The sequence below is a fragment of the Diadema setosum genome, chromosome 19 (assembly GCF_964275005.1).
Source record: "Diadema setosum chromosome 19, eeDiaSeto1, whole genome shotgun sequence".
NCBI lineage: Eukaryota > Metazoa > Echinodermata > Echinoidea > Diadematoida > Diadematidae > Diadema > Diadema setosum.
In genome coordinates, this window is record NC_092703.1 from 25,575,284 (window position 1) to 25,595,291 (window position 20,008).

At 36.2% G+C, this 20,008-nt stretch overlaps 1 protein-coding gene across 1 annotated transcript in view; it reads left to right on the forward strand.

Moving 5' to 3' along the window:
* Positions 1-17,070, forward strand: part of LOC140242375 (aminopeptidase Ey-like) — a 42,632-nt gene extending 25,562 nt beyond the window's left edge. Inside the window, exons 5-19 of the mRNA XM_072322112.1 lie at positions 282-436; positions 5,406-5,519; positions 5,871-6,005; positions 6,601-6,666; positions 7,354-7,419; positions 8,134-8,315; positions 8,733-8,824; positions 9,996-10,132; positions 10,700-10,903; positions 11,653-11,729; positions 12,683-12,793; positions 14,124-14,291; positions 15,167-15,301; positions 15,951-16,032; positions 16,891-17,070. Coding sequence (XP_072178213.1) covers positions 282-436; positions 5,406-5,519; positions 5,871-6,005; positions 6,601-6,666; positions 7,354-7,419; positions 8,134-8,315; positions 8,733-8,824; positions 9,996-10,132; positions 10,700-10,903; positions 11,653-11,729; positions 12,683-12,793; positions 14,124-14,291; positions 15,167-15,301; positions 15,951-16,032; positions 16,891-17,070 — 1,904 coding nt within the window. The remainder of the gene's footprint in view (positions 1-281; positions 437-5,405; positions 5,520-5,870; positions 6,006-6,600; positions 6,667-7,353; positions 7,420-8,133; positions 8,316-8,732; positions 8,825-9,995; positions 10,133-10,699; positions 10,904-11,652; positions 11,730-12,682; positions 12,794-14,123; positions 14,292-15,166; positions 15,302-15,950; positions 16,033-16,890) is intronic.
* Positions 17,071-20,008: the final 2,938 nt, after the last annotated feature.

Below are 20,008 nucleotides of genomic sequence, written 5' to 3' on the forward strand. Positions count from 1 at the left end.
GCAGTAAAGCTGGTGTTAGTCGCTGTTAGGCCTGGGATTGTTTTCATATTAACGGTATTGTGACGTGATATTGAATGATGAAGAAGAGGTAATACTTGCATGGGACATAATACAATGATATAATCCACTTCCTATATGCTGTTTACAAAATATCGTCAACGCGGATAATTATTTGTAAATTTTGTTCCTCTTTTCTTCCGTTGTACTTCTTGTTTTCGTTGTGTCTATTATTTTCTCGTTTCTTTCGCTATGATAAACACGTTTGTGATTCATCTGGACAGACATGATCGCCATCCCGGACTCCTCGGTGGGCGCCATGGAGAACTGGGGTCTCGTGACCTACCGCGAAGCGAACCTGCTCTACACGCCGGGTGAGACGTCTGCGAGTAGCCAGCAGCAGATCAGCGTAATCATTGCGCACGAGCTGGCCCATCAGGTACAGTAACTCTCCCATCCAAACAACAACAACAACAACAACAACAACAACAACAACAACAACAACAACAACAACAACAACAACAACAACAACAACAACTATAACGACAACGACAACAACAACTACTACTACTACTGCTACTACTACTACTACTACTACTACTAGTACTACAGCAACACCAACAACAATAACAACAACATCAACAACATTAAAAAAAAATTAAAACACAAGACCATTAAAAAACAAAAACATGAGACATAAAACTGAAACCATGATTCTTATACAAGCACGCACAAACATGCACTCAGACACAAAGAAAGAAAGAAAGAAATGAAATGCCATTGTGATTTAAAGGACAAGTCCACCTTCATATACATAAGGACTGAGAGAATGCAGCAATATTAGTAGAGCACATCAGTGAAGGTTTGAGGAAAATTGGACAATCCGTTCAAAAGTATCAAAAGTTCAAAAGTATCTGCGCAGTCGCTGCTGGTTAAGAAGACTACTACAGCGTATGATGTCACATGCGTACAACGGTATAAGGAAAATAAAAAGAGAATTTCACAAAACTTTACTTTTTGAATAAAGTGCAAATTTCTTTGACTTGTTACTGATGTATGTTAAGGGTAATATTATTCCCCCTTCCTTCTGAAAGAGAGAAGTCGAGTGTTCTTTTGTTATGTGAGAAAAATGAAAATATGTTGAATTCTCTTTATTCTTTCTTTATAACGTTGTACACATGTGACATCACAAGCTATAGTAGTCTTTTCATCCAGCCGTGACTGAGCAGAAACTTCAAAAATTCATAACTTTTGAACGGATCTGCCGATTTTCCTCAAACTCTCACTGATGTGTTCTTCTAATATTGCTGCATTCACTCAACCCACATGTCTATGAAGGTGAACTTGTCCTTTACCCTCTCCATAAGTGACATTCAATGTCAGTGGCATCAAAATAACAATGACTGTCATTCAAATTCTTACAATTCTTGTCTTTATTGCAACTGATCATCAAATTGCTCTATATCGACGTAAATAAGCACTGAATTAATCAGTGTTTTTAGTAGTAGCCATGACAAAAGCAATCATGGGAATACATACTCGGGCAGGATTCGAACCTATACGACCTCCTTCTTCTCCGGACAGGCGTCTTATCCACGACACCACCGAGCTTCCACGACCACCCGAAAGCAAGTACTGGTTCCGATCCCTTGTAGTTACAGCGAGTACCAGCTGCGTAATTATTCGAATTCATGAAATTCAGTGCTTATTTATGTCAATGTAGGGCAATTTGATAATCAGTTGCAATAAAAACAACTCGACGGAAGAATAAAAAAAGAAAGAATGTATATTTTGAACGCTAATAAACATGACACTGTTATGGTATCAAGACTTCATAATTATGTTACTTGATGTTAAAGGAGCCCTGAAATCCAAATGCATGTTGATTAGTGTTGATTTATGATACCCTCAACATCACTTTTGCGGTAAAACAAATATCTAGAAACATTCCATATATTTCTAACGATTTTTTCTTCTATTTTTCTTCAGATTACTTGGGAACGCCCACAAAAAATCCTTCCAAACCAATCAATATTAAAGGACAAGTTCACTTTCATAAACATAAGGATTGAGAGAATGCAGCAATATTAGTAGAACACATCAGTGAAAGTTTGAGGAAAATCAGACAATCCGTTCAAAAATTATGAACTTTTTGTGTAGTCACCGCTGGATGAGAAGACTACTAAGGTTCATGATGTCATATGAGTACAACAGTATGAAGAAAATGTAAAGAAAATTCAACATATTTTCACTTTTTTTCGCATAAGAAGAGCACTTGACTTGCCTCTTTCTAAAGACAATGGGAATGATATTACTCATAACATATGTCAGTAACGAGTCAAGGGAATGTGTACTTTTTTCAAAAGATGAAATTTTGTGAAATTCTCTCTATATTTTTCTTATATTGTTGTACGCATGCGACATCATACACTGCAGTAGTCTTCTCATCCAGCGGTAACTACACAAAAACTTCAAAAATTCATAACTTTTGAACGGATTGTCCGATTTTCCTCAAACTTTCAATGATGTGTTCTACTAATATTGCTACATTCTCTCGATCCTTATGTTAATGAAGGTGAACTTGTCCTTTAATATTCTTGAGATGACATCATGTGTCAATCATTGCTAAAGTACTGAAATATTTAACAAAACACAATGGAATGCACCTTCCTCTCGACTCAGCATAACTTGCATGTTTCTGTCATATTAATGTGACTAACAAAAGACATGGCGAGGGAACATGCAAGTTATGCTGAGTCGAGGGGAAGGTGCATTCCAATGTCTTTTGTTAAACATTTCAGTACTTTAGCAATGATTGACAGATGAGGTCATCTCAAGAATATTGTAACAAAATGATATTTAGTTTGTGTAGTGTGTAGTGCATTTCATTTGGAATTTGTGCGAAACCATTGTTAGAACGAAATTTGTTCATAGAAATTCAGTAACACAATGTAGTTGTGGTTACTTTGTGCTGATTTATACATGTGAGAAGCTATGCGTTCTAAAAGAGTGTTTGAATTGTTCCTTTAAGTCAGTCTTCTGTATTGATGATTATTTGTCAATTAGTGGTTTTTGTGGAGATTCAGATAGTGATAAAAAGTATGGATGATAGGTGCAGCGATAATTCCTACAGTTAGTTCAAAGTTGTGTTACAGAGGTTTGACACATACATTTAGCATTGTGTGTGTATACGTGTGTATACAGGTTGGCCATATGACACATTTTAGACAATTAACGTTGATTAATTGTGACCCTGCACCTCAAAACAAACAAAAAGTCGCCAGACATGACTTTTTAGTTAAGACCATATTCTGAAAGAGCAGACTTTAAGCTTTAAAATGATGTATAACTCAAATCAAATGGACTCTCCTAACCTATCTAAATATTTGAAAGAAAGGACAAACTCAGGAAAAGTGTGAACTGAGAAAAGATGCTCTGAAGCACAGTGTCTATTCAAGCGCTTAATCTTTACCAAACCGTGCTGGCTGTGCGATGAAAGGGACAAAAACAGGAAGTAAACCCACCAGAGTAACAACAATGAAGGGATTATCAGATTAAACTGAAATTAAGCATGCCTCATTAACACATTCTGTCCATAATTAATGCCAACTTTCAAAGCAGTAGCACTATCTTTTCAAAAGTTATTAGAGTTGAAAGTGAAGAGTATGGACAAGGTTTTTCAGAAATGAAAAATGGATTCTAAAGACACACCTAATCACACTATTCTACCAAAAATGTTCGAGATAAACTACTAAAAAGCACACTTTTCTGCCCGTTTTATGGTACCAAATTTTAGCGTAATGTAAAAGAAGACCCACTCTTTCAGAAAATATGAAAAAGTCAAGTTCGGCTAGGTTGACCCATTTCACTTATTTTCAGTCCTCACGCAAAATCAGTGTGTGCGACTTTATGTTCGTTCTGAGGTGCACGGTCACAATTAGTAAACATGATCAGTTATGGGACTGAATATGGTGTTGATGTTTGATTTAAATGATTTCAATCAAACTGTGAAGAGTTTAAAGGGATAGCTTAACTCTGTGTAAAAATAAAGAAAGAATGAAGGAAATTTTAGGGGAAATTGATAACCATGCCTATAATAATTCCACACAGGTACTACAATATTAGCAACCTCACGCTGTATCAGAGGGGTTGTGTGCATGAAATAATCTTGCACTACACTCTGCCCATACACTCTGTCCAAAGAGGAGGAGGATTGAGACTGAACTTGTGTCTTGTACTCGATAAGATGTTCCAATTGAGAGCATGTACACACTATTCCTGTAAATAAACAAGTTGGTGTTCCGGTACATCGCCCCTGAAGTTGTGATGCATTCGTGATCCATATAAAATAAGAATTGGTTGGAATGAATGCTGGTGGGACTAGGATGGCATCCGGTGGTTCTGCAGCTGAAGACAACTCGTCCAGCAGCCGTTGCGAGCATTCTCGAGCGGGCTTTGCTGCACCGTGGGATAACCGAGTATCTGGACGGACGTCGGAGAACGAAGTTCAGATCTTTGGAAGGAACAAGTACGTCCGACGTACTTCCAGAACAGACGTCGGAGAACGAAGTTCAGTACTTTGGAAGAAACAAGTACGTCCGACGTACTTCCAGAACTGACGTCGGAGAACGAAGTACAGTACTTTGGAAATGAAAAGTACAAACGACGTACTTCCAGGGCGAACGTCGGAGGACGACGTACTCTAGAAACGACGTCGGGAGTGAGAGAGAAAATTCACTTGTCAGTGTGTTGGGTGAATTAGATATGAGAGTGAGAATGTGCCGTTGAATCAGATGGTGTGAAGTGCAAGGTGTAGACTGGTGACGTACAAGTGGTGGAAAACTTAAGGTTTTATCCTCTTCATAGAGTGATCGTATATTTCGATCAAACGGACGGTCGGCTCGGTCTGCATAAGGCCCCGTTGTTCGCTACAATATTAATATTGATTGGCTTGGAAGGATTTTTTGTGGGCGTTCCCAAGTAATCTGAAGAAAAATAGAAGAGAAAATCGTTAAAAATATATGGAATGTTTCCAGATATTCATTTCACCGCAAAAGTGATGTTGAGGGTATCATAAATCAACACAAATCAACGTGCATTTGGAATTCAGGGCCCCTTTAAACTCTTTCTATTTCTATTTCGTCCAGTGTATTTCTTGTGACATACAGGCACACACAGATGAACACACACACACATCTGCACACAATCAACAAAATAATGAAACATAACATAAACGTTAATCTAGTGCATTGTCAATATTACATGTTCACAATATTCACTTTTTTAAATGTACAAAATTTATTAATTGCTGAGATAAGTATATCATTAATCGTTTTATTTCATTCTCTGCTTGGTTATCTATGTTTTATTTTGTTGAGCGTTTGCCTTTCTTTGTTTTTCTTTGATAGTGGTTTGGAAATCTTGTTTCATTCGTGTGGTGGAACGACCTCTGGCTGAAGGAAGGGTTTGCTAGCTACACTGAGTTTATCGGAACCGATGTGCGTCATCCAGACTGGGACATGGTAAATTCTGTGAAACTCACAGCCATTCTTTTTTTTTAATCGTTTTCCTGTGTTAAAAAAAAAAAATGATGATACCATTCCGAAATGCACATTGCTTCCTTGTGATATTATGTATTATCATTGTTGAAAGCAAATCAAAAATACATTTATCTCAGTTTATATTGAAACAGTTTTTTTTTTCTTTTTTTTTGTTGGTCAAGTCTATAATTATGAAAGGGCCAATTGCAGCCTGTAGTTGATACTTGAGAGAAAGGGAAAAGTTAGTATTCACTTTTACTGTTGGGCATGCCGACTTGATTACGCAATACGGCACGTAACAATAGTTTCTCCTTTGGCATGAACGTGAGTCAGACGGACCAATTTGTGGCCAGGCGTTTCTACGAATCCCTGGAAGCAGATGCCATGACAACGTCCCGCCCACTGATTGTTGACGTCGAAACAGCAGACGACATCAACCAGCAATACGACTCGATCGCATACGACAAGGTGAGGCGCTGGGCGTTTTGTCCGCCTCCGAAAGACGAAACACTCTATAAGCAGTTCACGCAGAATGTGCACTCAGTTAAAGTAAAGCGTTCCGATTTAGTGATGGAAAATCTGTCCGTAAATCTGCAGGTTTTGATGTCACAGTGCTTACGGTCTCTATTCGTTGATGATTTCTCGATATTCGCACACAAATGTGATATTTCAGTCAAAATGAGCCCTGGTACTTTGGAAAGAATCACACTATTTTTTAAAAAGATAATTTCCCTTGTATTATCAATAACATTATATACTCAGTTGGTGGTTTTTTTTTTCTTTTTTTTTTATAAATAAGAGTATCACTTCCTCACACTCTTCATAACAATATTCTGAAAACAGATTATATCTGAGGATGGAATCTTGTTTTTCTTTTTCTTTGTTTTTTCTGTTTGTTCTTACTTGTTAAATGCGGAGTTGTAATGACCAGAATCTGTGTGCCGCATTTACAAACGACCCTTCTAGGTCAAGGTGCATTCTAGAGATATTGAGCAATATGTGGTTCGGGTAGAGTGAATACGTTAACACCATTCCACATCCTCTATCCTCTTTGTCTCCATAGGGATCGTCCATCATCAGGATGATACAAAACTTTCTAGGAGAGAGCGCCTTCAGAAGAGGACTGCAGGTATGAGAGCCTAAAAATAGAATGAGATTCAAGAACGAAAACGACAACTCAGAATGCTTTTTGCTTTTTCAACAAAACGATAAACATTCTCTCTCGCACTTTTGTTGCAGAAAACCATTTGATGTTGCAGGGTTACGAATATCTGTAAAGCTACGATACAGTACATTACCTTTTTCCATTTTCAACCCTCCCCCTTTAAAGTGCATAGAGACAACACTACGGTAGTGATATGCGCTATATAAGCACTTTATCATCATTTAGTTATACGGTAACTCCGAAACACGCAGGCGTAATTATTTGTGAAATAACGACAGCACTTGAAACGCAATACTTGAAATAACTGTAAGATATTAAATTGTTTTTCTCAATGTTGCACGTTGTTGGTCACAGGTCATAATTATGCTATCACTTTCCAAACATGCAGCAGTGCACTTAACTGTTAACTAGTTATCGTTTTTATCTTTTCTTACACCGGATGATATATATTGAGTATAACTGCACTTGTTTGCTGTAAACACTGGATGACGTCTGCAATCACGTGATATTCATTACATGTGAAGCATTGTGTGTGGAATATTATTTGCGGGACGTACAGCTACATTGATAACCTTTCACGTTTAAATCAGTGCTCTATAAACTTGTGATACCATGCGTACGTCATATCACTTGTCTCCTTGATCGTGGCAGATTTATCTGGACCGGTTCAAGTACGCCAACGCAATCAACACTGACCTTTGGAACTGCTTCACGGAGGTAAACCGTAAAGGTATTATGCGTGGTGGGATAGTCTAAGGGCTTTTGTACATGAGTGATCTTTCCTTTCATTACACTCGATACACGTCTCTGAAACAAACGCACTTGGGTTTACAAACACATGCAAACAAGGACTCGATACTGCAGAACTTTCGAATACAACATACACTGCTATTGAATTGTCCACAAGGTTTTCCGCACAATGACTGATTGCATGGAAATAAAAAAAGGACATACAAAAAGAAATAAACTGATGTCAAGGGATGAACATTGTATTTTGTGAAATAATGCGACGGACACATGCGTCTTGCTCAGATATGTGCGTTACGTTATGTGTTCCGAGTGAGCTTATTTAACTCTCTGATAAGACAGTTAGTAACTATCTGGAAGAGAATTCAGTGTGGCTGATTTTCAACGGCATTGATATATTATAACGTCAACACTATCTAGAAGCAATGCTTAAAGAATCAACCGTTACAATGGAGGGGAATGCTAAACGGGATACATAGATCTCACTTTTTTTCTTTTTTTTTTTCAAAAGCAGTTTATTTTTTGGTCACTTTGCAGATAATTTCCCATCATGTAGAAGCTGATTTGATTAACAATTTTTACAGTTGACATCATTCAATGCGACGTTACATATTTATATATAATATTTCTTCCGCGACGAATGGCTGATGGGTACTTCTATGATGATTTTTACAGGCCGCGGAGGAGCATAACATAACAGATATCGATGTCAAATTGGTAATGGACACATGGACGCTACAGATGGGATACCCCACTGTAAGCGTGTCACGTGACTATGGAGTACAAACCCAGACCTTCCTGGCCAATCAGAGTCGTTTCCTCATCAACCCGGAAGCAAACACGACCAGTCAGTACGATGACCTCGGGTACGTGTACAGGTCACTCCGTTTCTACATCAAGTTTGAAAACTGCGTTGCATCATAGGGCGCCCATTTGTCACTATAGCTATGACACTGATTATCTGAGTTTATCGTCAAAATATTTATGATATAGGCCTACATGACATTGTGTGTGTGCATTGCAATGATTAATATAATTTATATGTGCATATATATCATGTATATGTGTTTGTCCATATAAATATATTATATATATATATATATATATGCCTATATATATATATATATATATATATATATATATATATATATATATATAAAAGTTCAAGTAGGTGTGTGTGTAAGGTAAAGAGATAGACAGTAACTGTGAGAAATAGAAAGAAAGAAAAATATATTTGCCCGCTTTGACCTAATAGAAAACTCTACTCTTTCGTCATGTTATAGCTACGTGTGGCACGTACCACTGAGGTTCACCACCGAAGTTCAGGCAGAGTTCGCTGATGCTCCTTTGAAGTGGCTGCCACCTGACACAACATGTAAGCTGCATCTTGTTTATATAGGTTTTGACTTCCTGTGACTATTCCCTTTTAACTATGTATAATATTTATATGTTGGTAATACATCCTATATGTAAAAACAAGTATCTTGCATTTAAGAAAAAAGAAGAATCTTATAATATACGCAAATATCATTATATCACATACTATATATTTTTATTTCGTAAGTCTCGATATTGACTCTACGCATTACTTCGTATGAGATTTATGTGAGACCCCACCCACGCGTACGTGTTCCATTCGTTCGTAGCCGTGTTCTTTGAAGTATAGAATTATTTAGCATTTTACAAAAGGTTGGCTGAGAGAAAACATTTAAACATTTAAAATGATGATTTACCATTTCGTATTTTGCATTTCATTAGTTATATTATATTATATTATATTATATTATATTATATTATATTATATTATATTATATTATATTATATTATATTATATTATATTATAATATAATACCATGTTATAGCATGCTTTTGTTGCCATTTGTATAGGAAGTCTGCACTCTTCGATATTATTAGTATGATATTGATTAATTCTATTAAAATTTCTGCTTTACTTTTTCTTTCATTAATTCACTTTCATTTCCGAATGATATACCAACCTGTACATATGTATATTACAAATGGTGTGTCACTTGTGTAGAAGAGCAAACATTTTGATAACTTTTGTTATAATGGAAATAAGTAGATAGTGATTGCATTACTATAAGTTTTATACTTAAGACCCTAAAACCGCCAAATTCCCCTGATTTGCGGGAGGCTCCTTGAAAGGAAAAATGCCTCTTCAAATCCTGACAAGAAAAAATGAAGTCCACAGTGGTTTTTGAATTATTTTCACATAATTATTCAGGTTCACATGGGAGAAACTGGTACTTCCCCAATTTTGCACTATGGACGATGCCATCCTGATAATCCATATAAGAAAAATGTTGAACGTGTTGAATGAAGTGTTTGACAAATACAACTTACTTGCTTAAGACCTATTACCGCAAGAAAGAACTATAATGCCTATAGGCTTATTTATTGTCAAGATCTGTGTTATGTGACACAATGGTTATAAACTTGAAGTGAAACAACAGATAGCAGAAAAACGTTACTTTCTCTCTCTTTCTCTGTCGTTTCCATTCCATATCTCCGTTGAATTTAAAAAGTATCGACCACTTTACCCGACTCTACCGGTGAGGGAGACTGGCTGTTACTCAATGTCAACGCGTACGGACATTATCGCGTGAATTACGACGCACGCAACTGGGATCTTCTCATAACGCAACTGAACACGAATCACGAGGTATATACGCACTGAGTATTTCTGCACGATTTGAATTGCAATATCGCCGTCACTTGTACTTTACACAAGAAAACTTGCTCCTAAATTTCAAATTAGTTATCATATTCAAAAGTGACAACAAATGAACATGTCTTTCTTCTTGCATTGCCTGCTTACATCATTTCTGTTAAGTATAGCTAATAACCAAGAGATAATTTTTAGAAATCTTGTGACCCGACTTCAATAATATATAAAGTGCCTCTGGGCCATCGGACCGTATTATATATGTATATATATATATATATATATATATATATATATATATATATATATATATATATATATATATATAAGCTACGTATCATGTCGAAATAAAAAGAAAAGATCAGTATGCTTCGGGACAAATTTCTTATTGTGCAATTCTGTAACAGTCACTCGTTTGTAACTCTATGTTTTTCAAGTTTTATGTTGTAATTTGGACCGATTGATGATTTCGGTCGTTGTGTTGATGATTCATGTAGATTAAAACTAAGAAACCAAGAAGTTGAGTTTAATAATGTCACTAGGTTTCATTAACTTTCATTTCAGGCTATACCTGTCTCAAACCGAGCCGGAATGATTACGGACGCCTTCAGTTTGGCCCAAGCTGGAGACCTGAGCTACACCACGGCCTTCAACCTCTCCCTGTACCTCGGCCAGGAGAGACACTACGTGGCTTGGCGAACCGCGGAAAGAACGTTTGAGTACATTGACCTCATGTTATCTCGCACGTCCACATACGGGCCCTTTCAGGTAGGGAAATGAATCAATGTCATCTTATTGGCAAGAAATCATTCTTCCTGTTTGCATGACGTTAGAACAAAGAGAGTGATATCACATCAAAGAAAAACTTCTGCCAAAAACAGTAAATAGATTTAAAGAATGTTTAACATTTTTGTGAAGACAAAAGAATTTCAGAAACGTAACAATTGTGAATTTTAAGAATATTACCTCAGAAAAAACACCTTTTTTATTTTTCTTAATTGCATGCAGGAACGCAATTCCTACTGTCTAGTTAATCAGAAAAAAGAGTAGTTTTAGTACATTACCGCGCAAGTATAATGTCATTTATCATCATAATGATTGTAATTCTCGTACTTTGAACATAGCACAACACTACCGACAACAGGCTCTTCCGTTTATAATTATTGAGACAGACTGAAATGGTACATTTAGGTGAAGTTTCACCTAATTTGTATATAGTAATTTGGCATTGTATAATTGCGGTTTTTTCTGTTCCCTTTTCAAGAGAAATATGAAATATAATTGAAAATGAATCTGAAATTTTGATAATGCTAATGATGATAATATTACAAATAATAATAGTAATAATGACAATAACAACAACAATAATAATAATGATAATATGATAATAATTATTGTCGTTATTATTATTATCATTACTACTACTACTACTATTATTATCATTTTTATTATCAGTATTATAACTTTTGTTACTCTTTACCATCATTGTCATGATTCACGGCATCCTCTTCCAACAGGCCTACTTGTTGAGTCTCGTTGACTCATTCTATCAAGATGTCGGATGGGACGACAGCAGAAGCAGTCACCTCGAACAGTATGTTTCAAATTGTCTCAACCCTGTTACACGTATTGGGGTACAGTTCGACCTCGATTATCCGGCCATGTCGGGACCGGCGCTCATTCGGATAAGCGAATTGGCCGGGTATGGGAGACACAATGTTAATGTATATAGCTGCCGTCCAAGCTGCCGTCCCAGTGCACTGGCAGCTAGGCAGGTAGCGTATGTACCCCGCAACGCTGGTGTAATCTATGCTAGCCTGCGCAAAATTGTAGTCCCTTACTTTTACGATGATAATGTGGTGCGAATTTATGTTAGTTCTGTCGGGAATATTGTAGGTGAATCGTGTGAGTTTTGTAGAAATTTTAATTGAGTTTGAAGTCACTGTTTTTTTTTTTTTTTTTTTTTCAATTTTTGGACGAAAAAAAATCCTTCACTGCGTGAACGCGTCCGGATAATAGAGATTTCCGGATAAAAGGAGGCCGGATAATCGAGGTCGAACTGTATTTTGTTCTGCAGAAAGCTTGATTTTCTCACTAAATTGGCAACTCTGGATTTTACGTTGTATGATATGTTGAGAGATAATTATAATACCATAATGTACTGGAGAATAATTAGAATAGTGATAATGGAACTTGTTGTAGATTCAAAAGTTTTAATGTCATTTTGTTTACCAACTTTCATAGATTAAAAAAGAAAATCATTCATGATCTGAAAAATATAAACATAATCTTTTAAACATTACAAAATGAGGTGGTCTTCCAGCATTGCTAAAGAAAGACTGCGAATTCAAAGAAAATTGAGACCCTGTTATTTTTGTTTTATAATAGTGATAACAGTTGAAACCAATGACAATTATGGCGTCGTATCAATTCTGTGAAAAAAAAAATTGCGTTGAAAGTTTGAATTAAATGCAGTAAAGTTGAATGACACGCTTCCTTAAATGGCCCTGAAATATGATCTATTCTTTACTGTCTATTACATTCTAGATTAGGGCGTGTCGTCGCCATAAAACAGGCGTGTCGCTATGGAAACCAGGATTGCGTGACGAGGGCTACATCACTTTTCAAGAACTGGATGAAAAACCCATCAAATAATACGTAAGAGCGTGTGCATGCTGCATTATGTTTGTATAGTAAAATCTTATGTTGTATTTGATTCATACTTTTATGATGTGTTGATTGTTACTGTTTTAAAAGGAGAGCTGAGGCCAAAAATTTGATTTTTTTTAAAGATTTGCAAATTTCAGTTTTTTGTTAAACTTATTTTTTTTTTAGACAAACGCTGTTTCACTTGGTCTATTCATAAATACTCCTTATAAATGCAATTATTATTATTGTTGTTATTATTATTATTATTATTATTATTATTATTATTATTATTATTATCATTATTATTATTATTATCAAATGCCATTACAAACTTGACAGTCAAAGACTAATAAAATATTCATGAATGGGTTTGTTTGAATATCTTCAATCAATCGCACTAGAAATACAAAAATGATGTGAAAGAAAAAGAATGTATAGTTCAGCAGAAAGTCAAACAGATTCTTTAGATTTGATTTGTAAGATTTGTAAGATTTTATTGACTCTATCGACCCCCCTCTCGGGGTATGAGAGTACAAACATATTTACAATATATGAATACAAAAATATAAGTGATAATGTACATGTACGTGTGAAAATAACAGATATAAATGAATATGTTTACAAAACAAGGCGTAAAGGACGTTTAACTACTCTACCACTACGTGTACAAACATTCACATCTACTTTACTTTCTACAAAAATACTGTCTTTCTTCTTTGGTATTGAAGAGAACTGAAACATAATAATTCTGACAAATTTGGCTAGTTTTTTCAAATGGCAAGCATTAGTTGAATTGAATAATTTGGCCATATGTAATGCACTTGGTCTACTGGCCGTCAAGCTACTTGGTAAATACAATAATCTCTCTTTGTTGAAAAAGGGACAAACAAAAATATAATGAAATTCATCCCCTATATCATCGGATGAACAAATAGTACAATGCAATTCATCTGTCAGGCTTGCATCAAACCTGCCCTTATTAACGGGTAATCCATTAGATCTACATCTGAATTTACTTAATGTAATATAATCTTTCTTACACAAGACTTGTAAATACTTCTCTAACATCAAATTATCCTTAAACATTCTATAATTTGTACAGATTCTATTTGACCATGTTACTGCTCTCCACTCTTGAATAAACATATCAAAAAGTCTAACTTTTGAGGTGTGTGAAATCCATGCAGCACTAAATCCACCCCCTTGTGCTAACCACACATTCCAACTATTAGATGTCATTAGGGCACGATCGCACGTGCACAAACAGTTTAATACGCACAAAGATAGCAAGTTCATGCGTCAGTATAGTCGCACTGTCACGATTTCATTTTATTTGCAGCGTACCGCCAAACCAGAAATACAACGTTTACTGCACCGCCATCGGTGAGGGCGGGCAAGAAGAATGGTACTTCGCTTTCGACCAGTACGAGTCAACTATCATTGCAAGCGAGAGGGCTATACTGCTACAAGCGTTGGCGTGCAGCCGAAAGCCTTGGATACTCAGTCAGTAAGTTGCTGTTTGGTCGTGTTTTGGTTAAATGACCTAGATCGAAAAAAAAAATGTAATTTTTCATTTTGTTTCCTTGCCATGGGGGGGTTCAAAGACGAATTATCACTTAGCCAATTGTCATAATTCATCTGTCTTTCGTTCTTTCATTTCCAAAAAAATATTTTGATTTATTTTTTATATTCTATACTTTTTTTCCATTTTTCGTCCTCTTCATTATTCTAAAGTTTCTTTTCCTGCATAGACTCCTTAATTCAAACAGAGTGTTTGAAAGTTTGGCACAAGAGCACACCGCAAATAAACCTTTCTGTCAAATTATTCAATTGGCAATGTGTGACCGAGTGTGTGGGCAGAAAGACATACTAGTATCTACAGATTTTATATGCATTTCTGCCAATATCTTAAAGAATGTTGCCTCCGTAGAATTCAGTCGGTTTTTGAGTCCTAGAGGAGATCACTTATAATAGGATATTGTTCTGTCATAACAGTTAATGTATTCAGTATCAAAAGATACAGATAATGAGCAGCTCTCTACTCGTACATGTACGTGGAAGTTTTAATGGTTTGATTAAAGTACATGCAGAAATCGTTAGGGACAGGAGAAATTCATTCGAGTGACAGGGAGCGTACGTTCTTAAATGCGGAGGGTTGTCTTAATTTCACTTTATTGTTCTTCAGCTTTTTCAACGTGATACCCCTTTTCCAGAGTGGATGCTTCCTTTGAAAGGATTCTATGCCTATGTACCTCTCTCCCTCTCTCACCCCTTCTGTACATTTTTTTTTTCTCCCATGTCACTGTATGCCCTTTCCTTCTCATCCCATTCAGTCTCATTCCATATGGTTATTTTTTTTTAATTATTATCATGACATTACAGATACCTTGAAATGACGCTAGATCGAATCAAATCGCAGGATGCAGCCTACGTGGTAACCTATGTGGCCAGCAACACAATCGGATACGATCTCGCCTGGAAGTTCTTCCAAGCCAACTGGGCATTTTTCAGGGAAACGTGAGTGTCTAGTTTGTTTTCCGCTCAGCTGGGTATGTTTTGCTCCACTTTTTATTAAATTTTCCGCGCTCTGTTTGGATGTATCAACAACGTGAATGACTTATGTACGCTATTCTACAAAGTTCTGTCTGTCATCCAGTGAATACAAGTACAACTGAGGGGACTTTGATATTAAAACATTGATAAATGGAGAGAAATCAGGCGTGCAGATTAGTACAAGGTTGATCAAAGTCGGACTATTTTAGATACAAAAAGAATAAGTGTAGAAGGATTCTAAAGTTTCACCCGCTTTCTGTGAAAACTAATACTGGTCGATTTGTTAGAGTATATATATATATATATATATATATATATATATATATATATATATATATAGGTATACCTTGCTAGTTAATTAGCATAATGCTTTCCTCTTTTCTCTTCTTCTCTCTCCGTCTTTGTTTTATCTTCTTTCACTCTTGTCAATTTTTCTTCCTCTTCCCCGTCTTTTTCTTCTTGATTTTAATCTTTATGGTCATGTTCATTTATTGATATATTTTGGTTCGTCTTACTTTCATTTATTTTGGTTTGCCTTCCTTTTCTTCCGTCCGTTATCATTCTTCCTGTTCTTTTCCTTTCCCTTAACTTTTGTTCTCGTTTTCTCCGACAGGTACGGGGATAATTTATACCAGTTTGCAGTTTTGATTGAAGGTGTTACAGCATATTTCAACACGGAATTTCTACTATCGGAGGTAAGACATCATGCGGGTTTTTTTTTTTTTTTGTCTGTTGTCTGGGATATACTTCTCCTTTCAGTCCGTATATTTCTCTCTTTTTTCTCTGTGTTAAACCAGTAAACACATTATCTTACAAGATGGTGTTTGAGAAATCACCGCACTGCTGGTGATGAATGAAGGTTTTCCAATTGAAGGAACTAAGGTTGCTCAGTTGATGAGAGCACAACCGAGTCTGCAGCATGAGGTCCCTGATTTAAGTCAATCATGTGGTCCTTCGGTAGGGACCTACAGCCATTGATCTTACCGCTGTTTGCCTACAAATATCTGATTGCTTCTCAAGCTGTCACGACATATTATAAATCCAAGCATACTCCTCGGATTCAAATATTACATTTTGTTGTTTTTTTTTTCCCGGTCGTAGTTGTAGCCTTCTGCTGCAGACTTTCCGATATTCATCAGATTTCACAAGAATAGACTTTCACACGGCATAGAAACATTTGTGTATTTATGTCTTACCTTTATATGCTTTAGAAATATTATAAAAATTCAAACACTCTCAAAAAATCGTATATGTGAAATATATTTATGTATTTACATAATCTCCATCTCTTGGGGGCAACCCAAGTAACTCTTGTGGCTTTGGCCCGAACCCAACACAATTCCTTAAAGGTAACAAGACTTATTCGTTTGTATTCTTTTCTTCATTATTTTTTTTAATCACTTCATATTTACCACTTGTGTCTCCCATGCACATTCTATACAATAATATACATTTTTGATAAGAGTTCTTATTGACCAACTCATCAAGTGATGAGTTATTGAGCGATACCCAGCTTCTAATATTCTTACCCCCCCCCCCCCCCCCCCCTCCAGCTGTTGGATTTCATCGCGGAGCATCCCGACCAGGGTACAGGGAGGAGGGCGCTGTCATCCGCAGTGGAGCAAACCCGGGCCAATGTCAGGTGGATGGAAGACTTCAGACCGGGCGTGGACGCCTGGCTGCAGTCACAGCTGCAGCAGCTGCTGCAGCAGAGGACGCAGAGTCGAGCTTAAAGGGATAACAGTATTGGTTGAGCTGAGAATTATACTTTTTGCGAAATACCAAGAAACCATTCATGAAATAGAATAATGCATACCATTCTAAGAGGACTTCAAAGTTTACTTGATGAAAATTAGTTTTGGAATGGCTGAGACATCCGAAAACAAAATGAAACAAAGTAAAACAAAGATTTTGTAATAAAAGTTGGGTCCACCTTTTGTTAGTATTGCTCTGTTTTGGATATCTCTGCCATTTCAAAACTAATTTTCATCAAGTAAACAGTGAATTCCTCCTGGAATCACACACTCTTTCATATTTCATGAGAGGCTTCTCATTATCTCACCAAAAAATGTTAGAAATCTGAAGTGAGGTCTAAACCAAAACTATTTGATCTCTTTAAATCTGTCATGCCAATCGAGGTCATCGCCCTTTCGATGGCAAGACCTTGCCCTAGCCACAGTATTCACCCACTGGCATTCCACTACTGTAGGGAAGTTAATGAAGTTAATGAACTATCGACTTTAATGGCTTGATGATATAGAAAATCTCTTGCAACATTATCAGCAATGCATCCAGGTCAATTCTGGAAGACATTGAATGAGGCGTTTTGTCAGACAAATTAGTCGGACAAATTTGCTCTCAGCCAATCAGATGCAAGGATTTCAGCAGGTTTCACAGTTTGTCAGAAAAAAAAATCTGACAAATTAATGCTTCATGAAATACCCCCCTGATGTTCAACGAATGAAGGCTATGATAATGGTTATCTGAGGATACTAAATGGAGTTGACATCATTGGCATTGTGTCTGTATTATTCATTAATTGTATTTCGAATAATTTATACTCGATCTCAAAAGAGCTTGAAATGTCCTTATTCGCATCTGCTGTTTCATACTTTACCTATATTGAATTTGTGTGTGTGTTTTTTGATAACATAATTATGATGTTGCTCCCCACAGACTATTATTTACTTAAAAGAGACTCACACAATACAAACACTCCCTCCCCTACCCCCTCCCCCAGCAAAATGCTGCCAAAATAGCAATATACTTCGTAGAGAGGTAAAGCGAACGGGAATTTTCACCTGCCGATATAATGATTATAGGCATACCTGCTGTAACGAGATGTTCAGGTTCGGTACCAGACGCTATCATTGTCTTTTGTTTTTATACAGTTGCCTTTTAAGCCTATGTTCAGCCAGTCAGTAGATAACGCTGCAGACCTCCAGAATCTGAATATTACTAAGTACTTACTTACATCTTAGAGTGAAAAGTTTTACTCTGTACTTAAAGTAATGTTCCTCTTGAACCTTTTTTTTTTTTTTTTTGGGGGGGGGGGGAGTGAATATCCGATACAGAGGAGAACAACTTACTCTGCACATGGGGATGCTATGCCATACACTTGCAATTGAAATATTGCAGTTTATTACGGTTTTAGTGTACTGTGATTGTGACTACTACCGAAAATTTGTTACTATTGTTCCGCCTTAAATAAGAAAAGTAATGATTTTGGTTGTAAGTCTCTTACTTCTGTGAATATCATGGAGCCTACAGTCGTCTGATAAAGGTTTTCATTAATTCATGTAGTACTTAATACTATCGAATTTAAAACGAATTAATTCGTGTCTTCCTTTGTCGTCATTTTGTTCCAGACTCCTGTTACATATAACAAATTTAGGTCACAAAATTTGATTTTTTTTTTGTGCTCTTCGCTATTTTAGCAAGAAAAAGTAACAACGACATATAAATATCTCCGAATCTTTTATTCAGAAGACAAAATATATGGTTCTGTTGTGGCATTGATATGACACGTCATGTCACATTACTACATGTATATCGGTGTTGGTGGTCTTTTCCATAATTTTCGACCCAAAAATGAATCATGTGCAGAAGCAATTTAAAGCAATTTAAAAAGCAGAAAATAAAGTATCTATCAAGCAAAGCAAAAAAGAATGCGTCATAGCGATTGTTGCTAATAAGCTTCTCCTTTGTTACATAATTAAGTTTCGTGCGATGTTATTCCCCATGTATTCTCAGCTCTCTTAACTATATTGTTTTCATTGTATATCTATATCTATCTCATAGTCTACCGTATCTTTATTTTACCCTGTTGCCTTCAGCTTTACGAATATAAAGAGGACGTTGAGAAGTCATTGTTTTAAAGGGATGGTACAGTATTGATGGAGATTTGAATTGGGCTTTTAACTTTTTTGTGAGATACCAAGAAAACACTCATGATATAGTACAGAGCATACCATTTTAAGAGGATTTTAAGTTTATTTGATGAAAATCGGGTTTGGAATGACTGCAACATCCAAAAACAAAGTAAAACAAAGCGATCGTAATAAAGTGTGGTCCCACACTTTATTAGAATCGCCCTTTTTTGGATATCTCAGCCATTTCAAAACCAATTTTCATCAAATAAACGTTGAAATCCTCATAGAATTACATGCCCTTCATATTTCATAAGAGGTTTCTCATTATCTCACCAAAAATGTTAGAAACCTGAAATTAGGTCTCAACCAAAACTGTACGATCCCTTTAAATGTGAATGCAATAATGAATTACATGAGTATTATACCCAGCCATTCCAGATATCATACAAAAAATAATCTGTTGCAAAGGGATGCCGATAAGTTGTATCGATATGACCCATTAGATAATGTGACGTCTGATGTGCGTAAGTAGAGATGGGATGTGTTCATGAAAGAAAGAAAGATTAAAAACCTGTAAGGATACAACGTAGCGCGTATACAATATATATACCAAGTACGCTTGAAGTTCAACATCTAAACATTTCGCCATCTATCTAAATGTACTGGTCTGCATATAGAGCAGTGCTTTCTAAAGCCACAGTCATCCTGCGTGTTCGGCTAGTGGCTCACCGTTTCTAAGACGGAAACACGAACATTTATGATTCTTACCGGCTACAGATATGTCTCATTGCTATGTCTC